At 62.3% G+C, this 26,994-nt stretch overlaps 2 protein-coding genes across 3 annotated transcripts; both read left to right on the top strand.

Annotated features, from left to right (window-relative positions):
- Positions 1-12,185: 12,185 nt before the first annotated feature.
- HAUS7 (HAUS augmin like complex subunit 7) lies at positions 12,186-24,233 on the top strand. 2 transcript variants are annotated; one of them, XM_004606607.2, is made up of 9 exons: positions 12,186-12,340; positions 12,813-12,928; positions 15,939-16,006; positions 16,080-16,141; positions 18,027-18,118; positions 18,270-18,564; positions 18,822-19,046; positions 19,762-19,852; positions 24,076-24,233. In XM_004606607.2, the coding sequence occupies exons 1-9, from the start codon at positions 12,215-12,217 to the stop codon at positions 24,210-24,212; spliced, it is 1,212 nt and encodes a 403-aa protein (XP_004606664.2). In that variant the 5' UTR covers positions 12,186-12,214; the 3' UTR covers positions 24,213-24,233. The 2 variants fall into 2 exon arrangements, with proteins under 2 accessions (XP_004606664.2, XP_054978835.1); XM_055122860.1 differs by having other exon boundaries at positions 12,322-12,340; positions 15,841-16,006.
- Positions 24,234-24,381: 148 nt separating this feature from the next.
- On the top strand, positions 24,382-26,540 carry TREX2 (three prime repair exonuclease 2). The gene is made up of 2 exons (XM_004606521.2): positions 24,382-25,184; positions 25,552-26,540. The coding sequence occupies exon 2, from the start codon at positions 25,587-25,589 to the stop codon at positions 26,295-26,297; it is 711 nt and encodes a 236-aa protein (XP_004606578.1). The 5' UTR covers positions 24,382-25,184; positions 25,552-25,586; the 3' UTR covers positions 26,298-26,540.
- Positions 26,541-26,994: the final 454 nt, after the last annotated feature.

A 26,994-nucleotide genomic window follows, 5' to 3' on the forward strand; every position in this document is an offset into this window, starting at 1 on the left:
TAAAGGCTGGGCGGGCGGGGCTGGGCGGAGGGGCGCGGAGGGGGCTGGGCGGGACGAGGCTGGTGGGAGGGGGCAGGCTTCCCGGCCCCCCTGACGGCTTCAAAGGAGCAATTTTCTAGTAGACGGTGGGGCTAGCTCCCCCCTCCTCCTGGCTCGCGCACCCCATCCCGCCCCCGCGTGCACACAGCTCATTCCCTCACCCCGGGACCCCAGGCCTTACACAAACTTTCCACTGCCAGCATGGGGCCACTGAGGCCTAGAGCGGGATCTGATGGCGCCCTTGGCGAGACGCAGGAAGGGAAGAAAAAAGGGGAGGCGGCCTACGGGTGCTGCTCCAGCCAGTGGCCCCCCAGAAGTCTCTCCTGAGACCACCCAGAACTTGCAGCCCCCGCCCGGCCCAGCAAAAAAGGGGTTCCCAGTCCGGCAGGCAGGCACCACAGGCAGCCTATGGCCCCTAAAGCAGAGGAACAGGTCCTGTCCTAGTGTTTGGGGCCTGACTCAGCACGAAGTGCCAGCCCCGAGGCTGAGAGGCCAGCGCATCTTGCTCAACCCATGCAGGTCCCCCAGGGGATGACGGCTCAGACACTTGCAGAGAAGGGCCACCAATGGGTGAGACCCCCGAGATCTTGCAGGCCTGGCACACGGCAGCGGGGTGCGGGTAGAAAGCAGCCAAGGCTGAGGCCGGCACCAGGAGAGGCCCCAAGCGCTGTGGTGGCCCGCTGCCCTGTTTGTGGTAGCAGGACATGGGACAGAGCGCTCGCTCCACTTCAGCCTGTTCCCCAGCACTTCCCTGGTCCCTCAGTCCGGAGCACTGGATGTGCCCAGACAGCAGTCAAGCGCCTCATCAATGGTAGCACCTACATAGTAGCAGGCGTGGCGGGAGGAAGAGGGCAAACACGGTCCAAAGCACGTCTGCAGACCCCTGGCTGCTCACCAGACCACGTCCAGTGGAAGGAGGGTGGGGTCAGTGGGCAGAAGAGTCCTGGCCAGGCCCACAGAGGCTGGACAGGACCACGGAAAGGTTGGGCTTGGCCTTGGGGGTGCTGAGAATATTCTGTAGTTAATTGAGACAGCCAAATAACTCTGCATCACGTGTTTAGAACTGGACACGCAGGCTACAAAGGTTGCTCAAAGGGCTGGTGTGTGTGCTTATGTGCACATTCCCGCACCCCACGACCCCTAAAGCCACTGAAGATAGCACTGGTGACCCCCAGGACTGCTGGGGAGTTTCAAAAAATAAAACCCCTCAAATAAACAAAAAAAATACAACTAGGTGAAGTGTAGGGTGTGCGTAATGGAGTCTTGTACCAACCCAGGGGTGACACTCCAATGGCCCAAGGATTTAGTCCTTTGGACACTCCAGGAGCCACTGGAGCAGGGTCTCTTTCCATGCAGGCTTGGGGGTCTTCCTGGAGGACGCCTTGGAGAAGGTAGGAACGAAAGGACAGAACCAAGTGGCAAGGGTCATTACGTGGCTGCCATGAGGGGAGCCCCTGAGGGGTGTGTTCTTCACACGTGGGGGGTGCAGGGGGTGCGGAAATCGAACCTGCGTACATCTGGCTTCTGTGCTTGGAAAGCTCTGGGTCTGTGGTTTGCAATCCGCAGTGAGCCTCGCCCGGCCCCCTGAGTCACTTGCCTGGCCCTCTAATTTGGGGGCTGCTCCCAGGCAGCACCTAGTCCGGGACCTTCCCCTGCGCCTCCTGTAGTCCATCTCTCTCTCCCAGTGGCACGAGACTTGGTGGCTGGGGGCAAGGCTGAAGGAGGGCCTGGACTGCAGGTGGGGGCATTCATGGAGAGCTGCAGGGGAGTGGGGGCACGAGCTGGCTCCCAGCAGTCCCTTCCCGCTGGGATATCCCCAGACCGGCCCCAGGCAGGAAGACCCAGGAATGGCCTTCCCCCTGCTAGCTGCATGTCCGCCCTGCTCCCCCACCAGTCCCAGCGGGAGCCACACTGTGAGGGTAGGCCTAGAGCAGCTGCAGCCCCTGAGTGAGCACTGGCCATCGGCCTCCGAGGAGGCTCCCTGGAGTGGCTTCTGCGCCTTCCTGGCCTCTCCTGCAAAGTGTCCACCCCCTCCCTTCTCGCTCATGCCTCCTCAGGTTCTCGCTCATGCCTTCTGGCTCATGCCTTCTCACTCTGCCTCTCTGTCCCTCCCGGGTCCTCTCCTCAACCCAGCTCACGTGCAGGGTGAGGACGGCATGGAGGTCAGGTGGTGGTGCCTGGAGGGCTTCTGGGAAGCAGTGGCTTGTCCCATTCAGGCGCACAGGAACCATCCTGGAGCACACGATCTGGCGAGAGCAGGCAGAGGCCGCATCCTGCGGGGACTCCCGGCGTGGCTGTCTGTGGGTTCGCCGGTCCAGCTTCAATCTGGCCTGTCCTTAGAGACCGGGCAGGTGGGGTCTGCAGTGGCCATAGGAGCCCAGCTGCAGGGAATGTTTGGGGGGACCGTCGTGCATGGGGCCCCAGAGAGTGTGCGGCTGTTGCGTGGGCAAGGCGAGGCTGGCGAAAGTTGGCACCCCGCACTCTTGCCCAGAGCTTTTTCTGACCTTGCCCGGGGCCATAATCACACAGCAGCTCCCCGCTGGGCGCCAGGGTTGTAATTTCAGGGCCCGGAGGGGTTCCATGGAGGCCGGCCTGAGCCCTGCTATCTTTAGAGAGAGAAGCCGCCTGGGGTGTGCCCACACAGGGAAGGTGCAGTCTGGGCTGTGGCAGGTGGGATTCCGGGGTGCCCGCTTCCACCCAGGGCACCCCGGGCTGTTAATCTCCAGGCCGCCCTCCTGGTCCTTCCCTCAGGCCCAGGTCACTCAGTCTCAACTTGGGCACTTCCCCTCTCGCTCCCTGCTGGGAACACCCGACTTGGGCCTCCCCAGCTCCGTGCAGCATGAACCCAGGCCAGGGCGCAGGGTTCTGTACCGGCTTTTCCTGCCTTCCTCCTCCCCCGCCCCCCCCCCCCCCCGCTTCGCTCTCTGTCCCACACAGTCGAAGGCATGGGTTCCCCCTCTCGAAGCTGGCTTCTGGGGAACCCCAGAAGGGTTCGACCAGCACCCCCACCTGGCCATAGCTCCCAGCTCTCTGTGAAGTGCCTCCAACTCCCCTCCCTGGGGACCTCTGGAGCCCCACATTTCCTGTGCTCCTAAGCCTGACCTCAAAGGGGCTGCAGAGGGCCAGGAGAGACGGGGAAGCAGGGTGGGGGGAGGGCAGGGGGGGCTCACCACTGCCGAGCCTCCAGGCTGCTGACCTCTGACCCAGCCCAAACAGGAAGTGCCCTATCTGCGGGCTGGAGGGAGCCGAAGGAATGCGGGGAGGAATCCAAAGCAAACAGTCCACCAGCTTCCCAGGCCCGGAATGGGGGGCGGGGGACAGGCTACAGAAGCAAAACTGCTCAGGGCTCCCAGTTCCCAGACACCACCCCCCAGTCTGACCCTCAGTGACCCTGAGCTCCCCATTCCCCCCTCTGAGCTCCCTGCCCTGCGTCCATCCTGAGCACTGTGGCATCGTGAGCCGCCCAGGCGGGCCCAAGCATCATCCTTCACATAGACGGGGTCACAGTTCCGGGAACCTCAGGGCTCCAAAGACCAGCAGGCAACAGCAGTGCAGCCCTCGGGGCACCCTGGGGTCTCCTCAGGCTACACCTGCTCCACTGGGACCACGTGTTGGGGACTGGGTGCTTCTCCCCGCTTTCCCTTAGAACCAGGTGAAAGAAAACGCTTGTGGGTCCCACATCCCCGAGCAAGCCACCTTAGCTGCTCCTGCCTGGCTTCCGCCTGCCTCTGAGATCCCTGCCATGGGCATCCCAGGATGACCTGGGGTGAGAGAGGCCCTGACACCTGGATGGGGCTGAGGGGACTGGGGCAGGTAGGACCCAGCAGTCTTCGCCCACGCACAGCTTCCGGGTGGCGTTCGAGAGCGAGGGCGCGTGCCTTCTCATAGACGGAACCCAGAAGGAGATGACAAGACCTCAGAGAGGGTCCCCGTGGGGAAGTTCGAGGCCCAGAGAAGGAACCCTTCGGGAATGCACCCTGCCTGTCCTGGGCCCTCTGTCGCCCCTTCCTGCCCTCCTGGGGTGGCCATGGGGAAGGGGCAGCAGGGGCGACAGGCAGTGGCCCTGTCTCATCTGATCTCATAGCTCACGAGGGTCCCATGGCCCAGAGGGGGGCCCGCGGCTGCTGCTGGGCTGGGCACCCCCCACAGCCAGGAGAGCACGCATACCTTGGTAGTGGCCGGAACTGCACCCCAGAGCAGATACTTCAAGCCAGGGGACCCTGGGGTCCAGCGAGGCCAGTGTGAAGTGGGAGGGGAGAGCAGGAGCAGAGGGCAGGGAGTCTTCTAAAACGAGTCTGAGCAGGGCCAGGGGCTCGTTTGCCAGGCATCCCCTCTCCGCCTGCAGCGGGGCTTAACCGGCCACCAGCCCCCTGCCCAGGCCCATGGCGGGAGTGGGGCGCAGCCGGCCCCTCCCAGGCGCTGCCTGCTTTCCTTTGCCCCCCTTGCCAAGAGGGGCAGAGGAAAAAGGAATAATTAAACCCAAACGTCCTGGTAACTTTTTCCTGGAACGAGAGGGTGCAGGGCGGGAGGTTCCAGTCCACTGGCTGCGGGTTGACCCCGGCTTTCTTACCCCTGTTCCCCCCCTTCCCCAGAACTGCCTGGGGATGGTCGATGGTCGGAGCCCGACGGTCACATGCCCGGTCCTCCTCCTGCTCCTGAACCACGTCCTAAGTCCGTGGGGCCCCATCTGGGTGGGCCGGAGCGCCTCCGCTCCCGTAGGCTCCGGCCCTTATTTGGCAAAAGGGTCTCTGGCGATGAGAGTACGGAAAGGCTGCGGTATGAGCTCATCTGGGAAGACAGTGGCTCCCCGCCAATGCAGGTGTCCTTAGCAGTTGGAGAGGGGGACGCCACGGAGATCCCTGTGAGCACCCGAGAGCCCCAAGGGGGCGCAGCAAAGCCTAAAGGTCTCCGTGGCCTGCTGCCCCTCAGTAACCCCTTCCTGCCCCCAGGACTGGCGTGGGGTTCCCATCTGTGACCTCGGCCCCTCGGGCCAAGGCGGGTGAAGGGAAGGCCTGAGAAGTTCTTTGATGCTTGGCCAGAGCGATTGAGGTGCTGGCCTTGCACGGGGCGAATCCCGGTTGACTGCCAACACTTCAGAGTTCCCCAAGCCCCTCCAGGAGTGCTCCCTGAGTGTAGAGCCAGGACTCAGCCCTGAGCACTGCTGGGTGTGGCCTAAAGAACAAAACCAAGCCCTGCCGGGTTTCTTTCTCTTTTTGCAGAGCCAGGAATCAAACCCAGGACCTTAGGCACACTCCCCCCTGGCCACACCCCTGGCCCTGAGGCCAAAATCTTGGAGGAAGGGATGAATGACGGCTGCAGAAGCTGGCCTCTGCTCCATAGCCTCCCCTCTGTCATCTCCTCACCCCTTTCCACGAGCCCTGCCTCAGGACACAGGGCCCCCTGAGTCTGGGGTCCTGGGAACACCTGCCAGCCTCAAAAAACAGCCCTGGACAGCATGGCCAAGTACCGTGGGTTTCTGTCCAACTCCCCCAGCTTGCTACCTCACAGTGTCTGTGTCCTGCCCCGGGACTTGCTCCCTGCAAGGCCAGCGGGGATGGGTTCCCATGCGGCACTAGGCAGTGGGTGGGCACATCCGGAGGGTGTGGAGGGTCGCATGGTGGCTCATTGCCTTGGGTCGGGTCGCCACAGGGTGGAAGGAGGAGGGTGCTGGGGACCAGGGGCACCAGAGTGCTGGGCCCTGCATGGCAATTTGGAGGTGGCACCCTACATTTCCCAGTGACCACTGCCCCAGAATCTGCATGTACCACTCTCCCCACTCCCTGCGATGGCTGACATCAACGAGACCCCCTCAAGCCTTCCCCAGGCAGGGAGGAGCCACAGGCTTGGGAATGCTTCGGGGAGCACTGTGGGCTATCTTGGGGGCACTCACCCCTCCCCTCTGCTGCCGTGGAGCTCAGAGCTGGCTGTGAGATTCACGGGGAGGGGGGTGTCAGGCCATCCCTCCTGCACTGGTCTGCGCACCCATGCACAGACCCACCTGATCCTGACCTCCCCACTGTGCTGTCTCCACCGCAGTCTGGCTTCGCACCTTCACCACAGGGCTCGGTCCCTCAGGCACCCATGAAGGGTTCAGCCTCTTAACCACAGGGGCCTCCGAAGGACTCTCTTCCGTCAGCACGCTCCCCCCCCTGCGCCCCCATGAACCCCACAGGGCTTCCTGGTGGGGAAGGGGGGAAGGTAGGGACCAGTTTGGCAGGTGAAGGTCCCCAGGCCTGCTAAATGGGAGGTGGCTGGTGCGAGGCAAGGGGGGATGGCGGGTGTGAGCCTGAATGAGGGGGGTCAGATTCCCAGCTAGACTCCGGCTTCTCTCCCCTCTCTGCCCACTGCACCCCCACCCAGAAGTGTGAGGGTGCCCTCAGCGTCCAGGGAGGGTTTCTGCAGCCTGGGTACCAAAGGTGGGCTCCAGGGAGGGGTTAGGTGTCGAGGCTTGCAGTACCCCTCCCTGCCCAGGCCATGTCATCACGGTGTGTGGGGGGGTGTGGGGGTGGGGGGCTTGCCCTTCTTGACCAGGGTAGCCGCAGGACAGCACTGCGGCCCCACTCCCCTCCACGGCTCCCGTGCTGGGCATCTGGGGGTGTGGGCAGGGGTCGTGGAGGGGAACACTGGGCATCCAGCAGCGGCAGGCAGGGGTCGGGGGGCCTGGGCAGCGGGGCGGTGGCAGGCAGGGTCCAGGAGGGACCCGGCTCACACATCCAGGGAGCTTGCCATCTCGCCCTGTCCAGCGCGGACTTACGTTTGGAAGCAATCTTAGAAATGAGTTAATTGTGGGCAAGGCTGGGGCGGTGAGGGGGCGGGGAGTGGGGAGGGGATGCAGGGACGGGGTTTCCAGGTCCGCTCCGCTCCCTGCGGGAGTGAGTGCGCCTCGGAGGGTTTGAGGGTTTAAGAGACAGCGGAGACCCAGCACCTCTGGCTCCAGGGCAGCCCTGGGTGGCCCAGGGCGGGGGTGGGGGCTGGCTCGGAGGCTCTTGGGGGCGGGGAGCTCACGGATGCTGGAAGCCAAGCTGGGAGCACCACCTTCCCCACCCCCACATCATCCGCCCGGAGGAGAAAGGGGGGGGGGACCCCAGAGGCCAGCTCGGCTGGAATCCTGCCCCCCAACCCTCTCCCCCAGGGCTGGCCAAACATCCTGCCAGCTGCTTCCCATTAGCTGCGGGGGGCGGGGCGCCTGCCCCCAGGTCTCCCTGGCTCGGCCCACCTAGGCAGGAAGGGGCCAGGGGGTGCCGGCCTCGCTCTCTGGGGGGGAAGGGCAGTGGCCACTTGAAACCTAGCTGGTCGGTCTTGGGGCTCCTCCAGGGAAGGGCTTCCCCAGCAGAGGCCCCTCCCCCCACAGAGCTGATTCAGGAGCACTGAGGCTGAGCACGGAGCGGACTGCCCGGACCCAGAGCTTCTGTGATGGCAGGAATGAGGCTCCCGGCTCAGGGTGAACCTGGGCTCCTTGGAAAGTTCTAGAGTCCAAGAGCTGGAAGGTGACTAGAGACACTGCCTCAGAGGATCCTGGTGGCTTGTGCGAGAAAGGGTTCCTGGTGCCAACCCCCAAGTTGTCATCCCCTCTCTGCTCCCCTCCCTCCTGCACCCCTCCCCTCTCCCCCTCTCCTCTCCCTTCCCGAACTCCCCTTCCCTCTCCCAACCCCTCCTGCAATCCCTACCCTCCCCTCTCCACCCACATACTCCCCTCCCCTCTCTGCTCCCCTCCCTTCCCGTCCCTGTTCCCCTCCTCTCTCCCTCCCCTCTCCACTTCTGTACTCCCATCTCCTATCTCCCCTCCCCTCATCTCTCTCCACTTCCCTCTTTCCCCTTTCCCCTCCCACACCCCCCTTTATTCCCCACTCTGCTCTCACCTCTCTCCTCTACTGCTCCTCTCTCCCCTCTCCCAGCCCCTCCCCCATCCCCTCCTCTCTCCCTCCTCCCTCCCCTCCTGTCTCTCCCCTCCCACATCTCTCTCCACTCCCCCATCTGCTCCCTGCCCTCCTCTCTCCCCTCCCATACTTCCCTCTCCTCTCTCCCTCCCCTTATCTCCCCATCCTCCTCTCCCCCTTCATCTCACCCCTTCCCTTTCTTCTCCCTCTCCTGCCTCCACACTTCCCTCTCCCGCCCCTTTCCCCCCTCTTTGCCCTCTCCTCTCCTCTACCTTCTCCCCTCCTACAGTTCCCTCTATCCTCTCTGCTCTGCCCTTTTCCTCTCTTCCCCCCATCCTATCCCCCTCCTCCACCTCTCTCCTCTCTCCCTATTCCCCTTTCGCCCTTCCCATCTCCCCTCCCCTCCCCTCTCCCACACCCTCCTCCCTCTCTCCTTCCCCTCTTCTCTCTTCCTCCCCTCTCTTCCCCCTCCCTTTTCCTCTCTCCCTCCCCTCTCCTCCCCTCCCTTTTCCTCTCTCCCTCCCCTCTCCTCTCTCCCTCCCCTTTCCTCTCTCCCTCCCCTCTCCTCTCTCTCTCCCCTCTCTTCTATCCTTCTGCTCTCTCCCCTTTCCATTCCTGCACTCCCCTCTCCTCTCCCCCTCTTTTCTATCGCCACTCCTCTCCACTTCCTTTTCTCCTCCCCTCCCCCCACCCCCTCTCCCTTCTACTCTCCCACTGTCCATAGTGTGGAGCTGCCACTGTGGAGGGTCAGAGGATGCTAGCAACCCCTGCTGGGTGCGGGTTCTGCAGGGTGACGTCACAGGGCTGGTTGTCCAGTGGGGCGCACAGGGAAGCTCCTGGTGTGACCCATGTCCTAAAAAGAGCCCTTGGGCAGCGAGGTAGAGCACAAACGTGGGGCGGCTGTGGGCAGAGCACCTTCGGGGAGGGGGCAGGCGAGACTGTGGGTGTGAGCTGGAGCGTCCGTGTGTGCTCTCCCCAGGGGTCTGGGAGAAGCCCTGGAGTAGAACGCCCCCAAAGGTCCCACGACGATGGCTGCGGATGGGGTGGTGGGCAGCCCCAGGAGAAGGAGTTTCAGGGGGTGGGGTGCAGCCAGGGTAATCTCAAAACCCAAAACGGGGGGCGGGGGGGGGCCCGGATGCGGTCGCGGGGCCAGCTCCCTCCTCCCTCCCAGCCTGGCGTGCCAGCGTGTTCTTAACAGTCCCGCGAGCCCTCCGGGAACGGACCCGTCGAGGGGTCCCTGGCCAGAGCCAGAGGCACGTGGAAAGGCGGCGCGGCCCCCCTCCCCGCTGGCCCTCCAAGCGGGCACGTTTGCGCTCCAGGGCTGGCGCTCGTGTCTCCGGCTCCAGACACATGTGACTCAGCCCCCGGCGGCCTTGCCAAGCCGTCTAGACCCGAGCGTCTACCCGCGGAGGGGGCCGTCCCCCACCATTTCCTCTCTCGCGCCGCCCGGCCAGCTGCGCCCTGCGCTCGCTCCAGCCGCCCCCGCCTCCCCCGAGGACCCGTGCACGCGCCCCGCCCGCCTTCAGGGCTGCGGACACGCGCCACTCTCCACCCCCATGCCACGTCCCCGCACCCCCCTGCACTGGCCGCGCTCACGTGCACGCGCAGGCCCTGGCTCCCCCTCCCCCCAGCGTGCAAACCTCTCAGCCCGCTGTCAGCCCGCTGCTCCCCGCGGGCGCGGCAAGGGCAGGAAAAGCTGGCTGTCCCCCCCCCCCAGCCCCAACTCGGGGCTCCCACCGAGGTTTCGGGACAGCAGGACAGGGCTGGGGGGAGGGTGTTCAGGACACGGGGCCCCACTGCCCCTGCCCGGGCTGGTCTAGGGAGCAGCTGGGCGGGCCTGTGCATGCAGATACAGATGCAGAGGGAACATTCTAGAACTGACAGCCAGAGGCCCTTCCGGGGCCCTTCTCTCCAGAGCGGGGAGGATGTGACCACTGCCACCGGGCCCCAGGGCCACCGTCCCAGAAACTTCTAGTCTCATTACCCTTCTCAAAATGGGGTGCGGGGGCTTGGCAGTCTTGAGGCTCTTCTTGGTGGCCTTGGCCAGCTCCCTCCCCTTGCTACAGGCTGCAGCCCTTGTGCCACCTGTATGGAACTAGTTGGTTCCTCAGTGGGCCCCGGGCACGTGGGAGAGGGGCGAGACCGGAGCACAGTGCCCTCTCCCCAGGGCACAGTACTGACCTCATTCCCCTACCTGAATGCTCTGGCCGGGTGCAGTTCTACTTGGGACCCGAAGTTGCCCCCAGGCCAGCATTGTGTGTGGGAAGCTACCCACTGGACCCAGTGCTTATGTTCCCACTGCCGAGCCAGGTGCCCCCACCTCTGCCAGCCCATTTCTGGCGCTTGTCGACCTCTCATTTTCCAAGCAGTCTTCCAAGGACTGACACAGAGCTGGGGGGCTGCTGGGCTGCGCGGTTCGTGTCCCTCCTGGGAGGTGGCTACCTGCTTCTTCAGCCCCCCCTTCAGCTCCTGATTGCCCATTTCCTCTACCCCCCCCCGCCACTCCCCCCCCACCAGGCAAGCCTTTCTGCAAGTTCGCCCCCAGCCCCTTCTTCCTGGTCCCCGAGACTCCCAGGGCTGTGCCCCTCCCAGCCTGCAGTGTCCCCAGTGAGGGTGTCAAGGAGGCGTCAGGATTCTGGGGTGGGGGTGTAGACTGGGCACATCTTCAGCAGCCATGCCCACGAGCAGAGGCTGGAGGCCACAGCCTCAACCACGTCCTCCTCCAGACCTCCACCCCCACCCCCGCAGGTCCCTACAGAGCTGCTGAGTTGAGCATCCTGGCTCCAGCGGACTGGGTGGAGAAGGGGAATTTTCTTCCAGAACACACAGGGGCTGGTTTCTTCCCACTCCCCCAGAGTAGAGGACACGCCAGGGTGGGGGAGGCCCGAAACTGCCGTGGTTTCTCCCGCCAAATTCCCCAGTCCTAGGAAAGATCCACAGCAAAACCCACAAGAATTTGAACGTCTGAGCTGGGGCCATGATGGAAATGAGATCTTTAAGAAAGAAGGAAGAAAAACAAAAACAAAGAGGGAAAGGAAAGATGAGGGGGAAAGCCCGGGTGCAGAGTCCTTCGCTGCCAGCAGGGCTTGGGGCAAGGGGACAGAACTGTCCCCCCAGTGGGATTCCCGGACTCCCTGTCCCAAGGATAATTTGGATTCCAGAGCCAGCAGCCGCCTTGCCTCCTCTCGGGGTGCTCAGAGAGCACAGTGCCAATCTGCTCCAGACTTTAGCCCGACCCTCCAGAGAGAGCCTAGAGGGGCTCGGACCTTCCGGCTCCTTCCCACCTCACCTCATTCCATCAGAGGTGGGGGAGGGCGTGGCACGCTGAGTTTCAGAGGGCTGGGACAGGGCCCTAGGATTTCGGTCCAGACTCCTTGAGTTTGGGGAGACTGCGAGGTGCAGAAAAGAGCCACAGAACCTTCCAAAGATACAGACGGGGGTGGGGAGGGGGGAGGAAGAGAAAGCCTCCCGGCGGGATGACAGTGAAGCGTGGTCCCAGGCACTGTCCTACGTGTTTCCTAGGAATCCTGACTCATCCCGTTCTTCCAAGCGCCGACCCCAGGAGATGCGCGCTTTGGCTGACCTCATTGAGAGTCAGGCGGCACAGAGGAGTTAAGTCATCGGCCTAATGTCACACAGCTAATGACGTGGCACTGGATTCAAACTCAAGAAATTGTGAGTGTGGGAAAGCAGAGATCTAGCACCCCATGGGGAACGGAGTCAGAAATCCCCCATCCTGCCTTTCACCGGCCGGGCAAGCCGCTCGAGGCAGGAGCGCCCTCTGCTGGTGGAATCGGGCCTCGACCGCTGCTCCCCCGGAGAGCCCCTCCTTCCGCCCGCCCCCTGGTTCCCAGCCCGCCCCGTTCCCAGCCCGCCCCGTTCCCGGCCCTCCTGCCGTCAGTCCCGCCCCCAGACGCCTGACGCCCTCCGCGCTCCGCCCTTCTTCCCACCCTCGAGCTTTCAATTCCGCTTCCGCTCCGCTCCGCTCCGGTCTCGCCCCATTCCGTTCCATTCCGTTCCGGTTTCACCCCGTCCCCTTCCGGTCCTAGCCGTTTCCGTTCCGGTTCCGTCCCATCTGCCCGCTCCGCCCCATTGCTCTGTTCCTTTCCTTTTTCCGCTCCACTCCTCTGTGGGCGGGTTCCTGGGGGGCCGCGGCCCAATGAGAAGGCGTGGTGGGTGGGGCGAAGGGGCCGTGGGAAACGCCCTTGGGCAGAAGTCCCGCCCCAACCCGAGGGTGTGCGGAAGAAGCTCGGAGCTGGCCCGTGATTGATAGGTGGACTGGCCAGTTAGCCCGGGGCATGGGTGGGGCGCTGCCGGGAGCGCGAAACATGGCCGGGCTAGGCACGGGGGGCGGCAGCGGCGGCGGGGACAAGAACGAGAGCAGCATTTTCGATGCAGCCGTGGAGGTGTACGGAAAGCTGAAGGTACCCAGGGTCCGGGCCGGCCAGAGCGTATTTGGGAAGTTGGAGGCACACGGGCCCCAGCGCAGTCCCGGATGCAGCTTGTGCCCGCGTTGTGGGGGACTCCCGGGGGGTTGTGGGTCCCTGTCTCTTGGGTTGCCCGCATGATCAGTGTCCGGTAGTGCAGAATGCGAAGCAAGTGCCACCAGGGCTGGACACAGGCCAGGCCTCCAGGAGCTTGTGGGGTCCCATGGGACACCAACAGGTCGAATCCCCTCCCCTATGTCACTGGCTTCCGTGGCCAGTGCCGGCAGGTGTGAGGAAGCTACTGTCCAGCTCAGGCCTCTGTCCTCTCCTCCTTGGAGCCTGAGTCAGGTGGGGTGGCGCGCCTGGGACAGATCGTTGAGGGGAGCAGAGGGTGCGTGGGGGATGTGTGCGAGGGTCGAAGGAAGACGAGCCTGTGGTACTGGCCTTCTCTTGCCCTTCTCCACCCTAGGACCTCAAGTGCCCCTTCCTCCAGGGGCTCTACATCACTGAGCCTGCCACCATCCAGGAGCTGCTGTGTACCCCCTCCAAGTACCGCCTGGAAATCCTGGAGTGGATGTATATCCGGTGAGGGCACCCTGTTGGCCCGCCGCCCGCAGCCCCCACCTCCCCTCTGGGGGAGCAGGGCAGCTGTGAAGCTCGCACAGGGGAGGAGCCCTCCACTCCATGTCTCAGCTGTGCACAGTGGCCTCTGTGCCTCTGACCTGTTGCCGCCCACCCTAAGGGTGGCGGAAGACAGTTGCCGGGCTGGACTCCTGCTCCAACAAGCCCATTCCTTACTCCTATGGGTCCAGTGCGTCTGTGTGTGACCAACCTGTAACAGGGCAGCAGCTTGCCCAGATGGCCAGGGAAGACCCCAAATGTACAGAGGGGTGGGCTGCTCTGGGGAGCAGGAGCCCCAGAATTGTGTACTGGGGGTTTGTTTTTTGGTTTGGGGGCCACATCTGACAGGGCTTCGGGCTGACTCCTGGACCTGCTCAGGAATCACTCTTGGTTGCGTTCTGGGAACTATTTGTGGCACTGGGCATTGAACATGGGCTGCCTACATGCAAGGCACGTGCCTTCCCCACTATACTATCTCCCCAGCCCTCTTGTTTTGTTTATTTATTGGTTTATAGGCCACATCCTGCTGTGCTCAGGGCTGACTCCTGACTCTGCACTCCGGGATCACGCCGGTGGGCTCGGGGGACACCGTGAGGTGCCGGGGATGGGACCCGGGTCCATGCATGCTCTCTCTGGCCCTGTTTCGCACCCTCTTGTGCATTGGTTGGAAAGCTGTAGTGGGGGTGGACTGGGGAGATAGTCCGGGAATTAGAGCACTGGCCCTGCTTCTATCCCCAGCACCTCCTGAGGTCCCTGAGCACTGCCAGGAGTAGTCCCTGGGCACAGAGCCAGGAGTAACCTGGTTAGAGCTGGGGGTGCTCTAACCTCCATTGGAAGAAAAAAGAGCCGGAGCGTGGAAGACTGTTCCCCACCTTGGGTGCAGCCCAGGTTCTTGGACGGCTGGGCTTGACCGATTGATTGCAGCTCAGGAGGACAGGAGCCAGCGTCAGAGCAGTGGGCAGACAGTCTCCGTGCAACGGGCACACATGCCAAGAAGCACGATGGGACCTGGGGGGGGGCAGGGAGGAGGGAGAGGCTCTGCCTTCCCAGCAGGTTGTTGTCCCTCAGCATATCTTGGATCTGAAGCTTGGCTGGTGTTTGTCCCTGGCCCGGAGCCTCGCTTCACACCTCTGCATGTCACACGTACTCCTCCACGGCATTCAAAGCCCATGTCACCTTTCTCATCTCTTTGCAAGTCTTCAGTTCCTGAGATGAAGCCTGCGCCTTCAGCCGCTGTGCCATTTGGCTCCCCCGGGCCTCCATGTGGTCTGGCGCGGTCCTGGATCAGCTCACGGCCATGACCGGGACCTGGGCCCCCACTGGGCACCCCTAGGCAGATGGGCCGGGACACAGACCCCAGTGCCGGGTGCACTTCTGCCAGCTTGTCGCAGCCTGTTGCAGGGAGGAGGTGCTGTTGGCTCTGGGAGGGTCTCAGGCAGCAGCTTTGGGCTGCGTGGGGCAGCTTGGTGGTGCCTGTAAACCATGCCAGGGTCTTTGACCTTGATGCGCTGGGCAGGGCCAGTGTGCGACTAGGGGGCAAGTGACCCCTGGCACTTTGGCAGAATACCTCAGGGGTCTGATTGGGTAGATTTCACGTGGAGAGGCTGAAGGCAAGGGAGACTGGTGGGAGGCTTTGGCAGGTGCCAGGCTCAGCCCTGGCCCAGTGAGAGGGCTTGGAGCACCAGAAGGAGTGTCGCGAAGCCACATCTCGAAGAGGACATTGTGGGAGAGAGCACTGGGAAGGGTAATGGCCAGAGAGGCACAGGTGGGAGGCCCTGGCTGAGATCCTCAAAGGCTTTTAGTGCTGTTTCAAAGGCAAATTGGGCTGCGGAGGCCGCCAGGGAGATTCTGGGCAGCCTCCCGGGCTGGCCAAAGGGCCCAGCCTGGACACAGTTCAGGTCCCAGCTTTGTAGCTGGCTCTGCTGGGAATTGGCTGGTGGGCCGCATGCTGCTTACACGCCTCCTGCCACCCGCTCCAGCCCAGCCTGTGTGGGCTGCACAGTGCACTCCAGCAGCCGAGAGCTGAGATGCAGTGTGGGAATGGGCGCCCAGCACCAGCCCCCCTGGGCAGCGGATTTCCGGCCCTCAGTTCTCCTTGGTGACTGCCAGGAGCTGCACTCACTGTCCCTGCCTTTGTCCCTGCACTCTCCCAGCAGCCGCAGGAAGATGCTTGTAAAAGCCCTTTCTGGGCGAGGTCAGCCCGGCCTTTGTGTGTCTGCTTTTCTGCGTCTCGGCCGGGGTACGCTCTGGCCTCAGAGCCTGGTGGGCAGCCAGGCCCAGGCTGGCCTCCTGGCAGTGCCCCAGGTCAGTGTGCCTTGGGACTCTCCGTCCCGGCAGAGCAACGACCTGGGTGGTCATGCACATTGGGGGGCAGGGAGAGGGCGCAGACAGGCTTCCTTCTAGTGCAGTTCAGGTCTGGAAACCGCTCAGTCGTCAGGGGCAGGATGTGGTCTCTGCCACGATTCTCCATGGGTGTCAATCCCTGGGCTGAGGGGGGACAGTGGGGCTTGCCGAGGTGGCCGTCCCACATGGGTGCTGACAAAGGGCCTAAAGATAGCAGTGGGGAAGCCCTGCTAGGATGCCTGCCATGGGAGGGGTGCTCTGCAGACCCCATGGCAGAGCACCATGCGGGGCGGGGTGGGGGGAGGTAAGCTTGAATCCACCTCCTGTGACATCGGCCCTCATTGGAGAGCCTCTTTTGGGGGGCTCCCAGGGGTGTCCTTTGCATTGATTCTGACCTAGTGACTCAGTGCTTAGGCTGCTCTGAGTGCCCTGGGCCCAGTGGTGGCGGGGGGGGGGGATGATGGGATGCAGCCCTGCTCATGCACACATCAGGACAAGCATGAGCAGCGGTGCTCAGGGGTCACTCTTGGCAGGGCTCGGGAATGGAACTGGTCTTGGCTGCGTCTTTCTGCTGGCCTCTCGCAGGTCTGCACCCCCCAAAGGGAGCTGACGGGCTGTGCTCTCCTCGCAGAGTGTACCCCTTCTGGAAGGACAAGCTCACCGTGCTCAAGGGGGTCCCTGTGGAGGTGAAGATCCAAGGTGGGTATTCTCAGCGGGGGCCCGAGGCCTTGCCCTTGCCGGTGTGTGAGTGACGACCCTTCTTCTCTTGCAGAGATGGTGAAGCTGGGCTCGGACCTGCTGCTCTGTGGCCCACGGGATGATGAGCTACTGCAGGTAGGCTGGGATGCGGGCCCATGAGGGCGTCAAGAGCAGCTGGCTCCTTCAAGATGTGGCCAGGCTGGTGGCTAGGGGGTGCAACTGAGGAGACAGAACAGTGTGCCCAGCCCCTGGCCTGTGGCATCGTCACCCCTGCCCTGCGGCATCTGCCAGCATCCCCCCAGGGCAGTAGGAGTCCTCCTTCCCCACTTGGGCGGCACTGTCTCCCCACATCTTTCATGGACAGGTAGCTGTGTCCCCACATCTGGGCTCTCCTCCTGGGGATGGTTGGAACTCATCGGGGTCCAAAGCAAGGAGTGAGCTGGGTCCTAGGGTAACGAACTTTCCAGGAAGTGCCAGAATATTCCATGGTGCACATTTTCCTGCGGGTCACCTGGTCTCCTGGCCTCAGTGCCTGTCATGTGAATGCCCGCCCTCCTGCTCTGTGTCGTGTGGCTGCTGGGTTTTGGTGGTCATGGCCGGGAGCTGAAAAGTGGCCACGTTGTGTCCCCATGAGAGATGGCTGTCTTCAGATGGCACACTTGGTCTCTGGACCAGTGGGTACCCAGTGTACCTCCCACTGGTCCCCGTGTGCAGGTCCTGCCCATGGGAGTACCTGGCAGGCTTTGAGCTGATCAGAAGCATTTGGTGGGGGCGAAGTTCCATGTGCCTCCTTATCCCCAGCTCCAAGCTCATGAGAAGGGGCATCCGCAGTTTCTTCTAAGGGTCACCCTCAGGTTCCACATTTGTACGTGGAATCAAGTTAGCAGGCGCTGCCGTGTGGTTGGCCCAATCCCATGTTTGGCAGAACTGTGGAGTCATCGAAAGAATGGTCAGGTGACAGCACTACATGTGGCTGCTCGCCCTCAGCTGGGACCAGGACAGGGCTGCACTCTGCCCCATCTCATCTCTCACTTGGGGCCTTGTTGGTGTGGACATGCTTAAGGACATGCCCTGGGGGCTCAGTCCCACAGGGACAGGTGTGACCGTGGCAGGAAGGTGGTGACTGGTGGCATGGGATGTTGACTCTGCACCCTGGCTCTGCAGGTGGCAGGATGGCCTGGTAGCCTGGGAAGGCATTCTGACCACAAAGGGGCCCAGAGGCACATGGACTTCCCTGTGGTCCTTCCAAACTCCCTGTCGCCTTCACCCCATTCTGAGGAGCAGAGCGATGGCTGGGCTGGCCTGTGCCTGCAAGTGTGCCAGGGAGGGCTGGCAGCAAGGAAGTGGCGAGGTTCTGGTTCGGTTCTGGGGAGCTCTGGGGGATGACACTAGCCAAGACCACCTGTCGGTGCTGAGGAGGGGAGAGCAGGCAGCGCTCCCAGCTCTGGCACTGCTCAGGGCTCCAGGAGGCCCCAGGGGCTCAGTGGCTCTTCTGATTCTGCGGGGGTTTGGGGGGGGCGGCTATCAAAAAGATGCCCTCATCCCATCCTGCTCCCTGGGCCCCCGCTCAAGTGAGTCACTGGGGTTGATGTGGAAAATGAGTCATCAGGAGGAACTGAGCAGGCGCACGGTGATGCTGCTGGAATGCCAGAAGCTTCCAGAGACTGGGGCTTCTGAGGATTGCCCTGGAGACAGTGACCAGGCCCCAGCCATCAGGGCAGAGCGCCCCCACCCGGGCGCACTCCACCTCCCTAGGGATCCTACACTGTGCCTGTGTAGCCAGTGTGGCCGGCGCTTCCTCCTTTCCAGCAGGGACCAGGCCTTGGGTCCTGAGCATCCCAGAGCAGGACAGAACGGCCTTTCAGGCTGGAACTCGGGAAGCCCCAGGGACTCTGACTTCTCCTGAGGTCAGAAGGAGCCAGTGGGTTCGAGCTGTCGACACCCAGGCCTGCTCCCGGGCAGTTTCTGTGGGGTCAGGGGCTGCTGTGACTTGACCCTACCTATGGCCTTCCCTCTGCAGGGCCGGGATTGTGCCCAGAAGCAGCTGCACTTCATGGACCAGCTGCTGACCGTGGGCCAGAGCCTGGCCAGCACAGGTGCCAGCTGCCCCAGGTAAAGGCGCCCGGTGGGTGTCCTGGGGGCCTGCCTCTGTAGCTGACGAGACTTCCTGTCAGGGAGGCCTCAGTAGGGGTTCGTCTCCCGCTTCCCTGGCCCGGGGGACTTCTCTGGGCTGTGCCCTTTGTGACCAGGTGCCCCTCTGCAGTGCCGAGGAGCACTTGGAGGACATCAGTGAGAAGAACGAGGTCCTGCTGGGCAGCGTCCTTTCCCCCAGCTACCTGCCATGGCTCCTGAGCCCCAGCTGCGATCCCTGGCCTCTGGACGTGCAGCCCCTCCTCTGCGGGCTCTATGACTCTGGCCAAGAGCTGCCGCAGCTGCACTCCCCACCCCTGCCTGGCCCTGGGGCAGATGTGTCTGTGCAGCTGGAGCAGGACGAGGTGGAGAAGCTGGCCACGCAGCTGCATGGGAGGGTGCTCATGCTGGAGGTTCTCCGTACCCAGGTGAGGGCACCAGGCCAGGGCTGTGGGCCGGGAAGTGCCAGGCAGGTGGACCGTGGCTAGCTCTGAGCCCACCCTGGCACAACACTCTCACAGTGGTTCTGGCCTGGCTGCCAGATCTCCTGGGGCCCGAGTGCTGGACGTGGGGTCAAGGTGTTGCTCTGTTCACTCCCAGTCTCCTTTCGGTGTTGGTCTCCTGGCTCTGGCTGGGAGGTCGGATGGGCCTGGCTGGGCACGCCTGCTATGCTTTGGTTTGGCAGTGCCTGGAGCAGCACCAGCTGGACGAGTGTGTGACCTGGACCAACGCCAACACCCTGGACCAGACTCTGCACCTGGTCACATCCGACTTCTACCAACTTGTCCTGGCCTTCCTTCAAGTGTGTGAGCATGAGCTGGCCGAGTGCTCTCAGCGCCCCCGGCCCCTGCTTCACCCCTGTGGACCCATCATCCAGGCTGTGGACCAGGTCCTTACCTTGTACGGCCAGGTGAGCATCACAGGCTCACTGCACATCAGGGAGGCCGCTTGCTTGATTCCCGCGGCCCAGCCTCCATGTTCCTTCCTGTGCAGGATCAGCGTCTCTGCCCTCTGCTTGCTCTTGCCTGTAACAAGAGCTGGGGCCTGCCTGCAGCGATCCTTCACCTACCCACTTTCCAAGCCTGATGCTTGGGTGCTGGTGTGTTTGCAGTTTGGGGTACAGCTTCATATGTGTGGCTTGGATTTTTGAAGCCGAGACCTTTTGAGGGGTGGGCGATTTGGGCCCATCCCTGTGGTGCTCAGTATTTCCTCCTGGCTCTGTGCTCGGGGATCACTCCTGCCAGGGCTAGGGGGACAAGACATGGTGGCGGGGATCAAACCCCGCTTGCCTGGGTGTAAGGCAGGCGCCCTACCAGCCATGAAAACAAGACTTCTGATGGGGCTGGTCTTGGGTTTTTGTTGGGGTGACCCACAGTCTGCGGTGTGCAGGGCAGTCCCTTAACCCCTGCACTCCCACCACCCATCTTGCCTTTTTTCTAACTGAGTGTCAGACATCCAGTGTGAACAGTTGGTCCTTGGCGATCCCTGCTCCTGTGACCCTCCTTTCCTGCGGTGCCTTGGCCCTGGCTTGCTGCCCTGCTCCCCGGGTTGGGGGGGAGCGGAGGGGAGGTTGTGGGTGCACGCAGGGGCCACCACAAGCATGGGCACCTTTTGCCTCTCCCCAGCTCTTGAAGGTGGTTGTGGAGGTCACTTCCACGTCAGGCCAAACCACAGAGCCACTCTGCCAGGCCAGCAACAGCCCTGTGGTGAGTCTTGGTAAGTGGCTGGATGGAGGTGCCCAAGGGACAGGGGCGTGCTATGGTGGGGACGGCCTGGGGAGCATGAGGGTCGGCCCTTGCTCCAATCTGGAACACGGGCACCTTTGACACCTGACAAAGGAAACCATGGAGAAAAATGTGGTCTGAGCAATAGCACAGTGGGAGGGAACTTGCCTCACACGTGGCCAGGTTGGGTTGGACGCCTGGCATCCCATATGGTCCCCTGAGCCTGCCTGAAGTGATTCCTGAGCACAGAACCAGGAGTAAACCAAGTATCACCGGGTGTGGCTCAAAGCCAAAAAGGGGAAAAGAAAACCCCAAACACCGTGGCTGCCACTCCCTGGCTGCTCTGCTTGCCACAACGCTTGCTGAGTTAGGTGTGACCTCGAGGCTGTGCCTGGCACTGTGGCTGCCAAGTGACACTGGTCATTGTCACATGCTCTCCAACACGCACTGGCTAGAATCCGTTCCTGAGTGGAGGCCCGGGAGATGTGCAGTAGAGGTGCTCAGCCGTGATGCGCAGGCTGGGGCCTTTCATTGGCCTGGCCGGCTCGGGGCCCTTGAGTGTTTCCTCCCGTCTTCCTAGTTCATCTCTAGCATCTCAGGTTTCCAAAGGATGCAGTGAGGAGCAGGGACGTGGACCGGAAGCTGGAGTTCCCCATGCTCACAGCTGCCAGGGGGTGGCCCTGTTACGAAGAAAGGACTGGTGGGTATGTTGAGGCACAGGGCACCCCTATGATGGCTGCGTGGTTCCCATGGTGTACTCCGGGAATCTCAGCAGCTGCTGTGCCTTCGACACTGAGGCGGCATGGAGCCCACAGCCCGAACCTTGCCCCAGGAGACCTCTGTTGCACTCAGTTTCCGCTCTTTCCATTGTGTGACCATGCTTCTGCTTTGGGTCTGTGAGAGTCAGAAACACAGGCTGGCCTGGCACCATATATCCCCTGGGCACTGCCAGTAGTGGCCCTCGAGCACTACCAAGTATGACCCCTGTAAAACAAAGTAGCGGGGAGGGCTTTAGCTGAATCTCAGTTTCTAAAAAATATTCCAATAAGAGTTTGGTATTTTCCTTAGGCAGCTTCCAACTCAGGTGATTGGTGTTTGGGGGGTTCAGGGGGAATGTCCGGCAGTGCTTGGCAGCTACTCTCAGCTCTGAGCTCAGGAATCCCATAGGTGTGCATGCGTGTGACCTTCCTGTTGGCCCGTCACGGGGGTGTCCCATGCTTGCCAGTCATCGGCTGCTGCTCAGAGTGCGCTACAGGACGAGCCACAGCTCTAAACCTGCTGCTGCCACCCCCCACCCCATGGCTTCTCATTCCTTCCACATGCTCTGCCATGAAATCTTTGCATCAGAAAGAGGTTATGTGCAGCTGCTCGGGCTGGTGCTACCATGTTCCCTGGGAGAAATGTGGCCCCATTTTAACCTTCTGGTGCAGAGCGCTGCGTTCATCTCCCCACACATCGTCCCTTATTCACCCTTCTTTTGCTTTCCCGAGTTGCTTGTGTGTGGTGTGAGTGTGGGGAGTCCCGGGTCATGTTTGTCATGTTGAGTAGGTTTTATTGGACCATCTCTGGCGATGCGCAGAGGCTACTCCCTGAGGTGCATGAGGGATGATGTGGGGCCAGGAATCGAACTTGGGCCTATGATGGGCAGAGGCTTGGCTCAGCGCCCCCACACCATGTCACTCAGCCTGTACCCAATCGCAGATCCCCTCTCAGAGAGTTGCGCATCTGTGGGGAGCTGGCTTCTGCAGTCTGTTTCCCTTTTGCTTTGGGGGGCAGGCCCGGCAGCGCTCAGGGCTTACTCCAGGCTCTGTACTCAGGAATTATTCCTGGTGGTATGGGGGGAAAGAGGAGATGCCGAGGATTGAACCTGCATTGGCCACATCCAAGGCAAGTGCCCTGCCCACTGTGCTATTACTAGAGCCTTGCTGTTTGCCTTTTCCTCCCTGCATCACTTCTGCACTGCACGTCAGCCTGTCAGCAAAGAAGTCTGGTCCTGTCTCTGCCCCTCTCTCCACAGTGGCTCCGTGGAGCTGAGGCAGGCCACACAGGGTTCTAGAGTGTTAGCAGATTTGTGCAACTATCATCTCTCTGTCCCAGAGGCCGCCCCCAGTGCAGACCACCCTTGAGGCCTATTAGCCCTTCTTTCAGCCTCCCGATGCCCCCACTGCCTGCCTGTCACCCCTCTCGGGCCACATACCCACCACTCTCCCACAATTCCACGTCTGTGGCCACACACATTTGGGTTGGTCCCACTTTGCAGCTCTCATGAGTCCTACTGTATGTCCCACTGTAGCATGTAAATGTGTTAGGAACACAGGCTGGAAATAGGTAGAATGAGAACAAGGGCAGGACAGGCGGTTTCTGGGACCTCTCTTTCTGGAATGTCAGAGCCGAGGTGGGCTCCTAGAACTGGCTCTTTGCTCTTTCTCCAGAAGAATCTCCCCGTGGGTGAGCCCGTTACGAAGGTATCTGTCTCAGTATACCAGTATACCAGTATCCCAGCCTTTAGATGTGTAAAAGTTCCACCCGGGCAAATTAAGATAGTCATCTGATTCAAGAATGTTCTTCTGATGATGACTGCTTCTAAGCAGTGAAGATTGTACATGAATGTTTATATGAGAGCCCCCTGGCCCTGCGCTTTTCCTTGTATTTCTGTCTCTTAGTCTTGTGCAGCTCCCCTGCTTCCACACTGTTCCCCTGGGTCGGGTCCCCAGCCTGTATGTTGAGAGATTTGGTGGTGGGGGGGAGGCTTGTAGCACTCCTGGCTCCGTGCTCACCTGAGAGGACATGTGATGCTTGGATTTGAACCAGGGCCAGCAGTGCAAGCACCCTGCTTCCTTGCAGTCCACCTCTCAACTGCCTCTTTCTCTCTCCCCCCCTCTGCGCGGGTGTGAGATCGTGGCTTCTGCAGCGCTCCCCAAGACTCCGCTCTCTCCTTCACTGTGCTTTAGTTCTCAGCTGGACTGACTACTGGCCTGTTACTCTTTATCATTATCATTATTTCTTTTGGTTTTGGAACCACAGTTGGTGGTACTCAGGGGTTACTCCTGGTTCTGCGAGGATCACTTCTGGTGGGCTCAGGGCACCATAGAGGGTGCCAGGGATGGAATCCAGGTCAGACGCATACAAGGCAGATGCTCTCCCCACTGTCCTAAGGCTCCAGTCCCATGTGTCTCTCCATTCTGAAGGGCTTTTGTGGGTGATTCTGAGTTGTCTTGCAGCTGTCAGCTTCCCACAGAACCACCTTCAACCTTCTTCCTTGTTTTCAAGGTTCTCTTGGACTTGGGCTTGGGACAGTTTGATGATATCTTGGTGGCATTGCTCTGAGTTGCCCTCACCTGGAGGTTTCGAGCCACTTTGAGTGGGGGGCGGTACCCACCTGGTGGTGTTCAGGAACCATGTGGTCCTTAGGTCCCTGCATGCAAAGCCTGCGCTCCAGCTTTTGGAGCCATGTCCCCGGCTCTGTTCTGCCTTTCCTGGCAGAGCAGCTTGATGTTTCCCACACTTGGCCGGAAGCAGAATGTGCATCATTTCCTCCTCCTCCATAGCATGCTTGCTCAGCCCTCATACACACATGTCCCTGCCTTCCTGCCCTGCTCGCCCCAACTTTCATTCCCTCTGCCTGTGGCTGCTGGTGGGAGGCCTGTGGTCTCTGCATGCCCTGTGACCGTGTGTCTGTCCGCCAGCCTACCTTTTGCATTTCAGTATCTGGGCTGTGCCCAAGCTCTGGAGCAGGCCCTGGTGCTGTCTTGAATCTTAGCAGGCAGTAGGGTTCTGTGTGGAGGCCCCCCTACCCCCCGGCACTAAATCCCAGATGCCCCAGCTCTGCCCTGGCACAGGGTGCTGACTGTTGCCTCCGGAGAGGCCTCCTGCTTTCCCACTCACCATAAGGGACCTGGCTCTGCAAAGTGAGGCAGGCACAGGAGGAGACCCCCCCAGAGAACCTGGAAGGAGGAAGCCCTGGGTCATCACCCGAGCCTGGTGCCAGAGGAGCCAGACAGCAGGCCCTGAGCACCTCCCTGATCTACCGAACGCTGGGCCCTCAGAATGAGACTCGTCCAGCCTTGCTCTGGGGGGCCGTTTAGCCTGCCTACCACAGCATGTCTGGGTCACCATTGGGCTCAACCTGCCAGGGGCCAGCCCTGGACGGGGACAGCAGTAAGTCCAGGAGCACTGCCCTCACTCACCACCCTCGCCTCTGTCTTTGCTCCACAGCCTCCAAGATGGAAGAGTTCCTGGAGAAATGCAAGGTCTTTGGAGACACTCTGGACAGACACACAGACAACTGGGGCCAGGCTTTTCAGGGCCTGGGGAAGGCGGGCACAGAGCGGGGCACAGCTGCGGGGAAATAAAGGGCTGGTTTCAGTGCTTCATCTGCTGTGACAGCTTGGGCTTCTATCCCCCCTCACCCCCCCTCAGCACCCATCACTCCTGCTCCCTCACCTCCTCGGTTCTGCTGGCCGTGTCCGGCCAGGGTCACCACCTCACTGTGGCCTCTTCCCTGCTATCCAGATCTCCTACAGGGGACCCCTTGCCATCCCACCCACCTAGTCGGGCGTCTCCTGCTTCCTCTCCGAGGTGCCCGCCTGGCACGGCCCAGGAAGTGTTGCCGGTGGCCTGACTGGTTGTCCAGGAAGCTGTTCCTGAGGTTTCCTGGGATGACCCAGCATCTCCCGGTGTGGCCTACACCCTCCCCAGAGCCCAAACCTGGTGTGACTGCCTGGCCTTGGCAGTGGGTGGAAGGGGGGGACAGGCTTCGGCTCTGCTCCTGCACCTCCTTTTCTCGGGCTTTCCATGGGGTCCCTGTTCTGCCCAGACCGCCATAGACCAGGCGCACTATGGGAGGTGGGAGGACCGCAAGGATGTGAGTCTATGAGCCCTGGAAAGTTAGGGTGCGAGTGATCTCACTCCCTCTGGCCTTCCAGGGCGGCCTCCACCATGGTGCTGCCTTTCCAATCCCCTCTGCTGGAGACTGGGCAGCAACCCTGTCTCTGAGCCCTCTGCGGCCCGTCCTGGACCACAGTCTTCCCAGGTGTGCCTGTGACCAGCTCGGTGGGCCTGTGGCAACAGTCTGGGCCCTCGGGAGCCTGCGTGCAGCCAGGCGCCTGCCTCCCTGTCTGTAAACACGGGGCGTGTGTCCCTGCGGCTGTGAGCGAGTGAGCGAGGGGGCGGTGAGCCGGCCCCGCAGGTCCTGCGGCCTCGGGCCGCCCTGTTGCCCAACAGGCGGCTGGGGGCGGGCCGGGCACTGATTAAAGGGCGCCTGGAGCAGCCTGCGTGGAGACAGGTGACCAGCAGCGCAGAGAGCCGGTCAGCGCCCGCCCCAGGTAAGCTGCCGAGCGAGGGGCCAGGGCCGCCCGGAGCCCCAAGGCAGGCTGGGCCAGGTGGGGGCCAGACCCGAGTGCCAGAAACAAGGCTGGGGCGCTGGAGCCTGGGAACAAGGTACAGGTGCAGAGGGGGGCAGCTATGGCAAGGCTCCCAGGCCAGGTGTCGGGTAAGGTGCCGCCCTGGAGTCCAGTGACCGGGACCTGCTTCGTGTCTGGGCATCAGCTGCCCTTGGAGGCTTTGTGCGGGGCAGAAGGAACAGACCACTGGGGCTGGCTGCCCCCTGGGCTGTAAGTGCCCTGAGAAGGGGTGGTGATGGTGTCGGGCAGGGCAGCCGCGGTGACCTCAGCCTCATGTCTCTTGTCCCAGGAGCGTTCGCTTCCCCATCCTGTGAGCGCATCACCATGTCTGAGGCATGCCGGGCCGAGACCTTTGTCTTCCTGGACCTGGAAGCCACCGGGCTCCCCAATGTGGACCCTGAGATTGCCGAGCTCTCGCTCTTTGCTGTCCACCGCTCTTCCCTGGAGAGCCCGGAGCGGGATGAGTCTGGCACCCCAGTGCTGCCCCGCGTCCTGGACAAGCTCACGCTGTGCATGAGCCCGCAGCGCCCCTTCACAGCCAAGGCCAGCGAGATCACGGGCCTGAGCAGCGAGGGCTTGGCGCAGTGCCGGAAGGCGGGCTTCGACACCGCCGTGGTGTGCACGCTGCGGGCCTTCCTCAGCCGCCAGGAGGGCCCCATCTGCCTGGTGGCCCACAACGGCTTCGACTACGACTTCCCACTGCTGTGCACAGAGCTGCAGCGCCTGGGTGCCTGCCTGCCTTCAGACACCGTGTGCTTGGACACACTGCCCGCGCTGCGGGGCCTGGACCGTGCCCACAGCCACGGCACCCGAGCCCAGAGCTGCAAGGGGTACAGCCTGGGCAGCCTCTTCCGCCGCTACTTCCAGGCCGAGCCAAGCGCGGCCCATTCAGCTGAGGGTGACGTCCACACACTGCTCCTGGTCTTCCTGCACCGCGCTGCTGAGTTGCTGGCATGGGCCGACGAGCAGGCTCTGAGCTGGGCTCACATCAAGCCCATGTATGCTCCGCCCGAGGGTCTGAGTCTGGAGAACTGAGCGTGCTGGGCCCGGGCCACGGCCTGAAACCTGGGAATCCCAGCTGTAGCCTCCCGACAGGCTCCGACTGGGCCCTGGGCCTCACTGCCCGCTTTCCCTCTCGGGGTGCCCGGAGTCCATGTACTTGCCGTACCTGGCCCCACAGCCCTGGAACCTTCTCGGGTGCCCGCCACCAGCTGTCACTCAGTGAAGTTGGCTGCAGGGGGGTTGGCCCCCATACCCTGTCTGCCAATAAACATGACCAGCTGCCTTTGCTGTGGGCCCCCATGCTTGAGTTCTTCCTATATGATGCCCCCTTCTCTTTATTGTCATCACAGAGATCAAAAAAACCTGCAGGGAGGGGAGCCTGGGAGGATGACGGGGGTGGGGAGCCGACCCTGTCTTTGGGTGCTGCGCCTGCCCCCATCCTGGGGCTTCTGTCTGCCTCTGGTGCAGGTAGCACCGGAGAGATGGAGGCCACCTTGAAAAACACACACCCGAAGGGTCTGGCAAGGACCAGCCAAGTGACAGGAAGGCCTACTGAGGCTTGTGGGGTGCTGCGGGGCTCCAGGCTGGCCTGAGGGTGACACCTAGGCAGGACTTCCAGGTCTGTGTCCCCTATGCTCTGTTTCAGGGAACTGCCTCACCTCCCTCAGAGGCCCCACCTGAGGCTCCAAGTGATGGGGCCAGCTGGGCTGGGCCGGATGTTGAGCACAAG

Source organism: Sorex araneus, chromosome X, assembly GCF_027595985.1.
Source record: "Sorex araneus isolate mSorAra2 chromosome X, mSorAra2.pri, whole genome shotgun sequence".
Taxonomy (NCBI): Eukaryota; Metazoa; Chordata; class Mammalia; order Eulipotyphla; family Soricidae; genus Sorex; species Sorex araneus.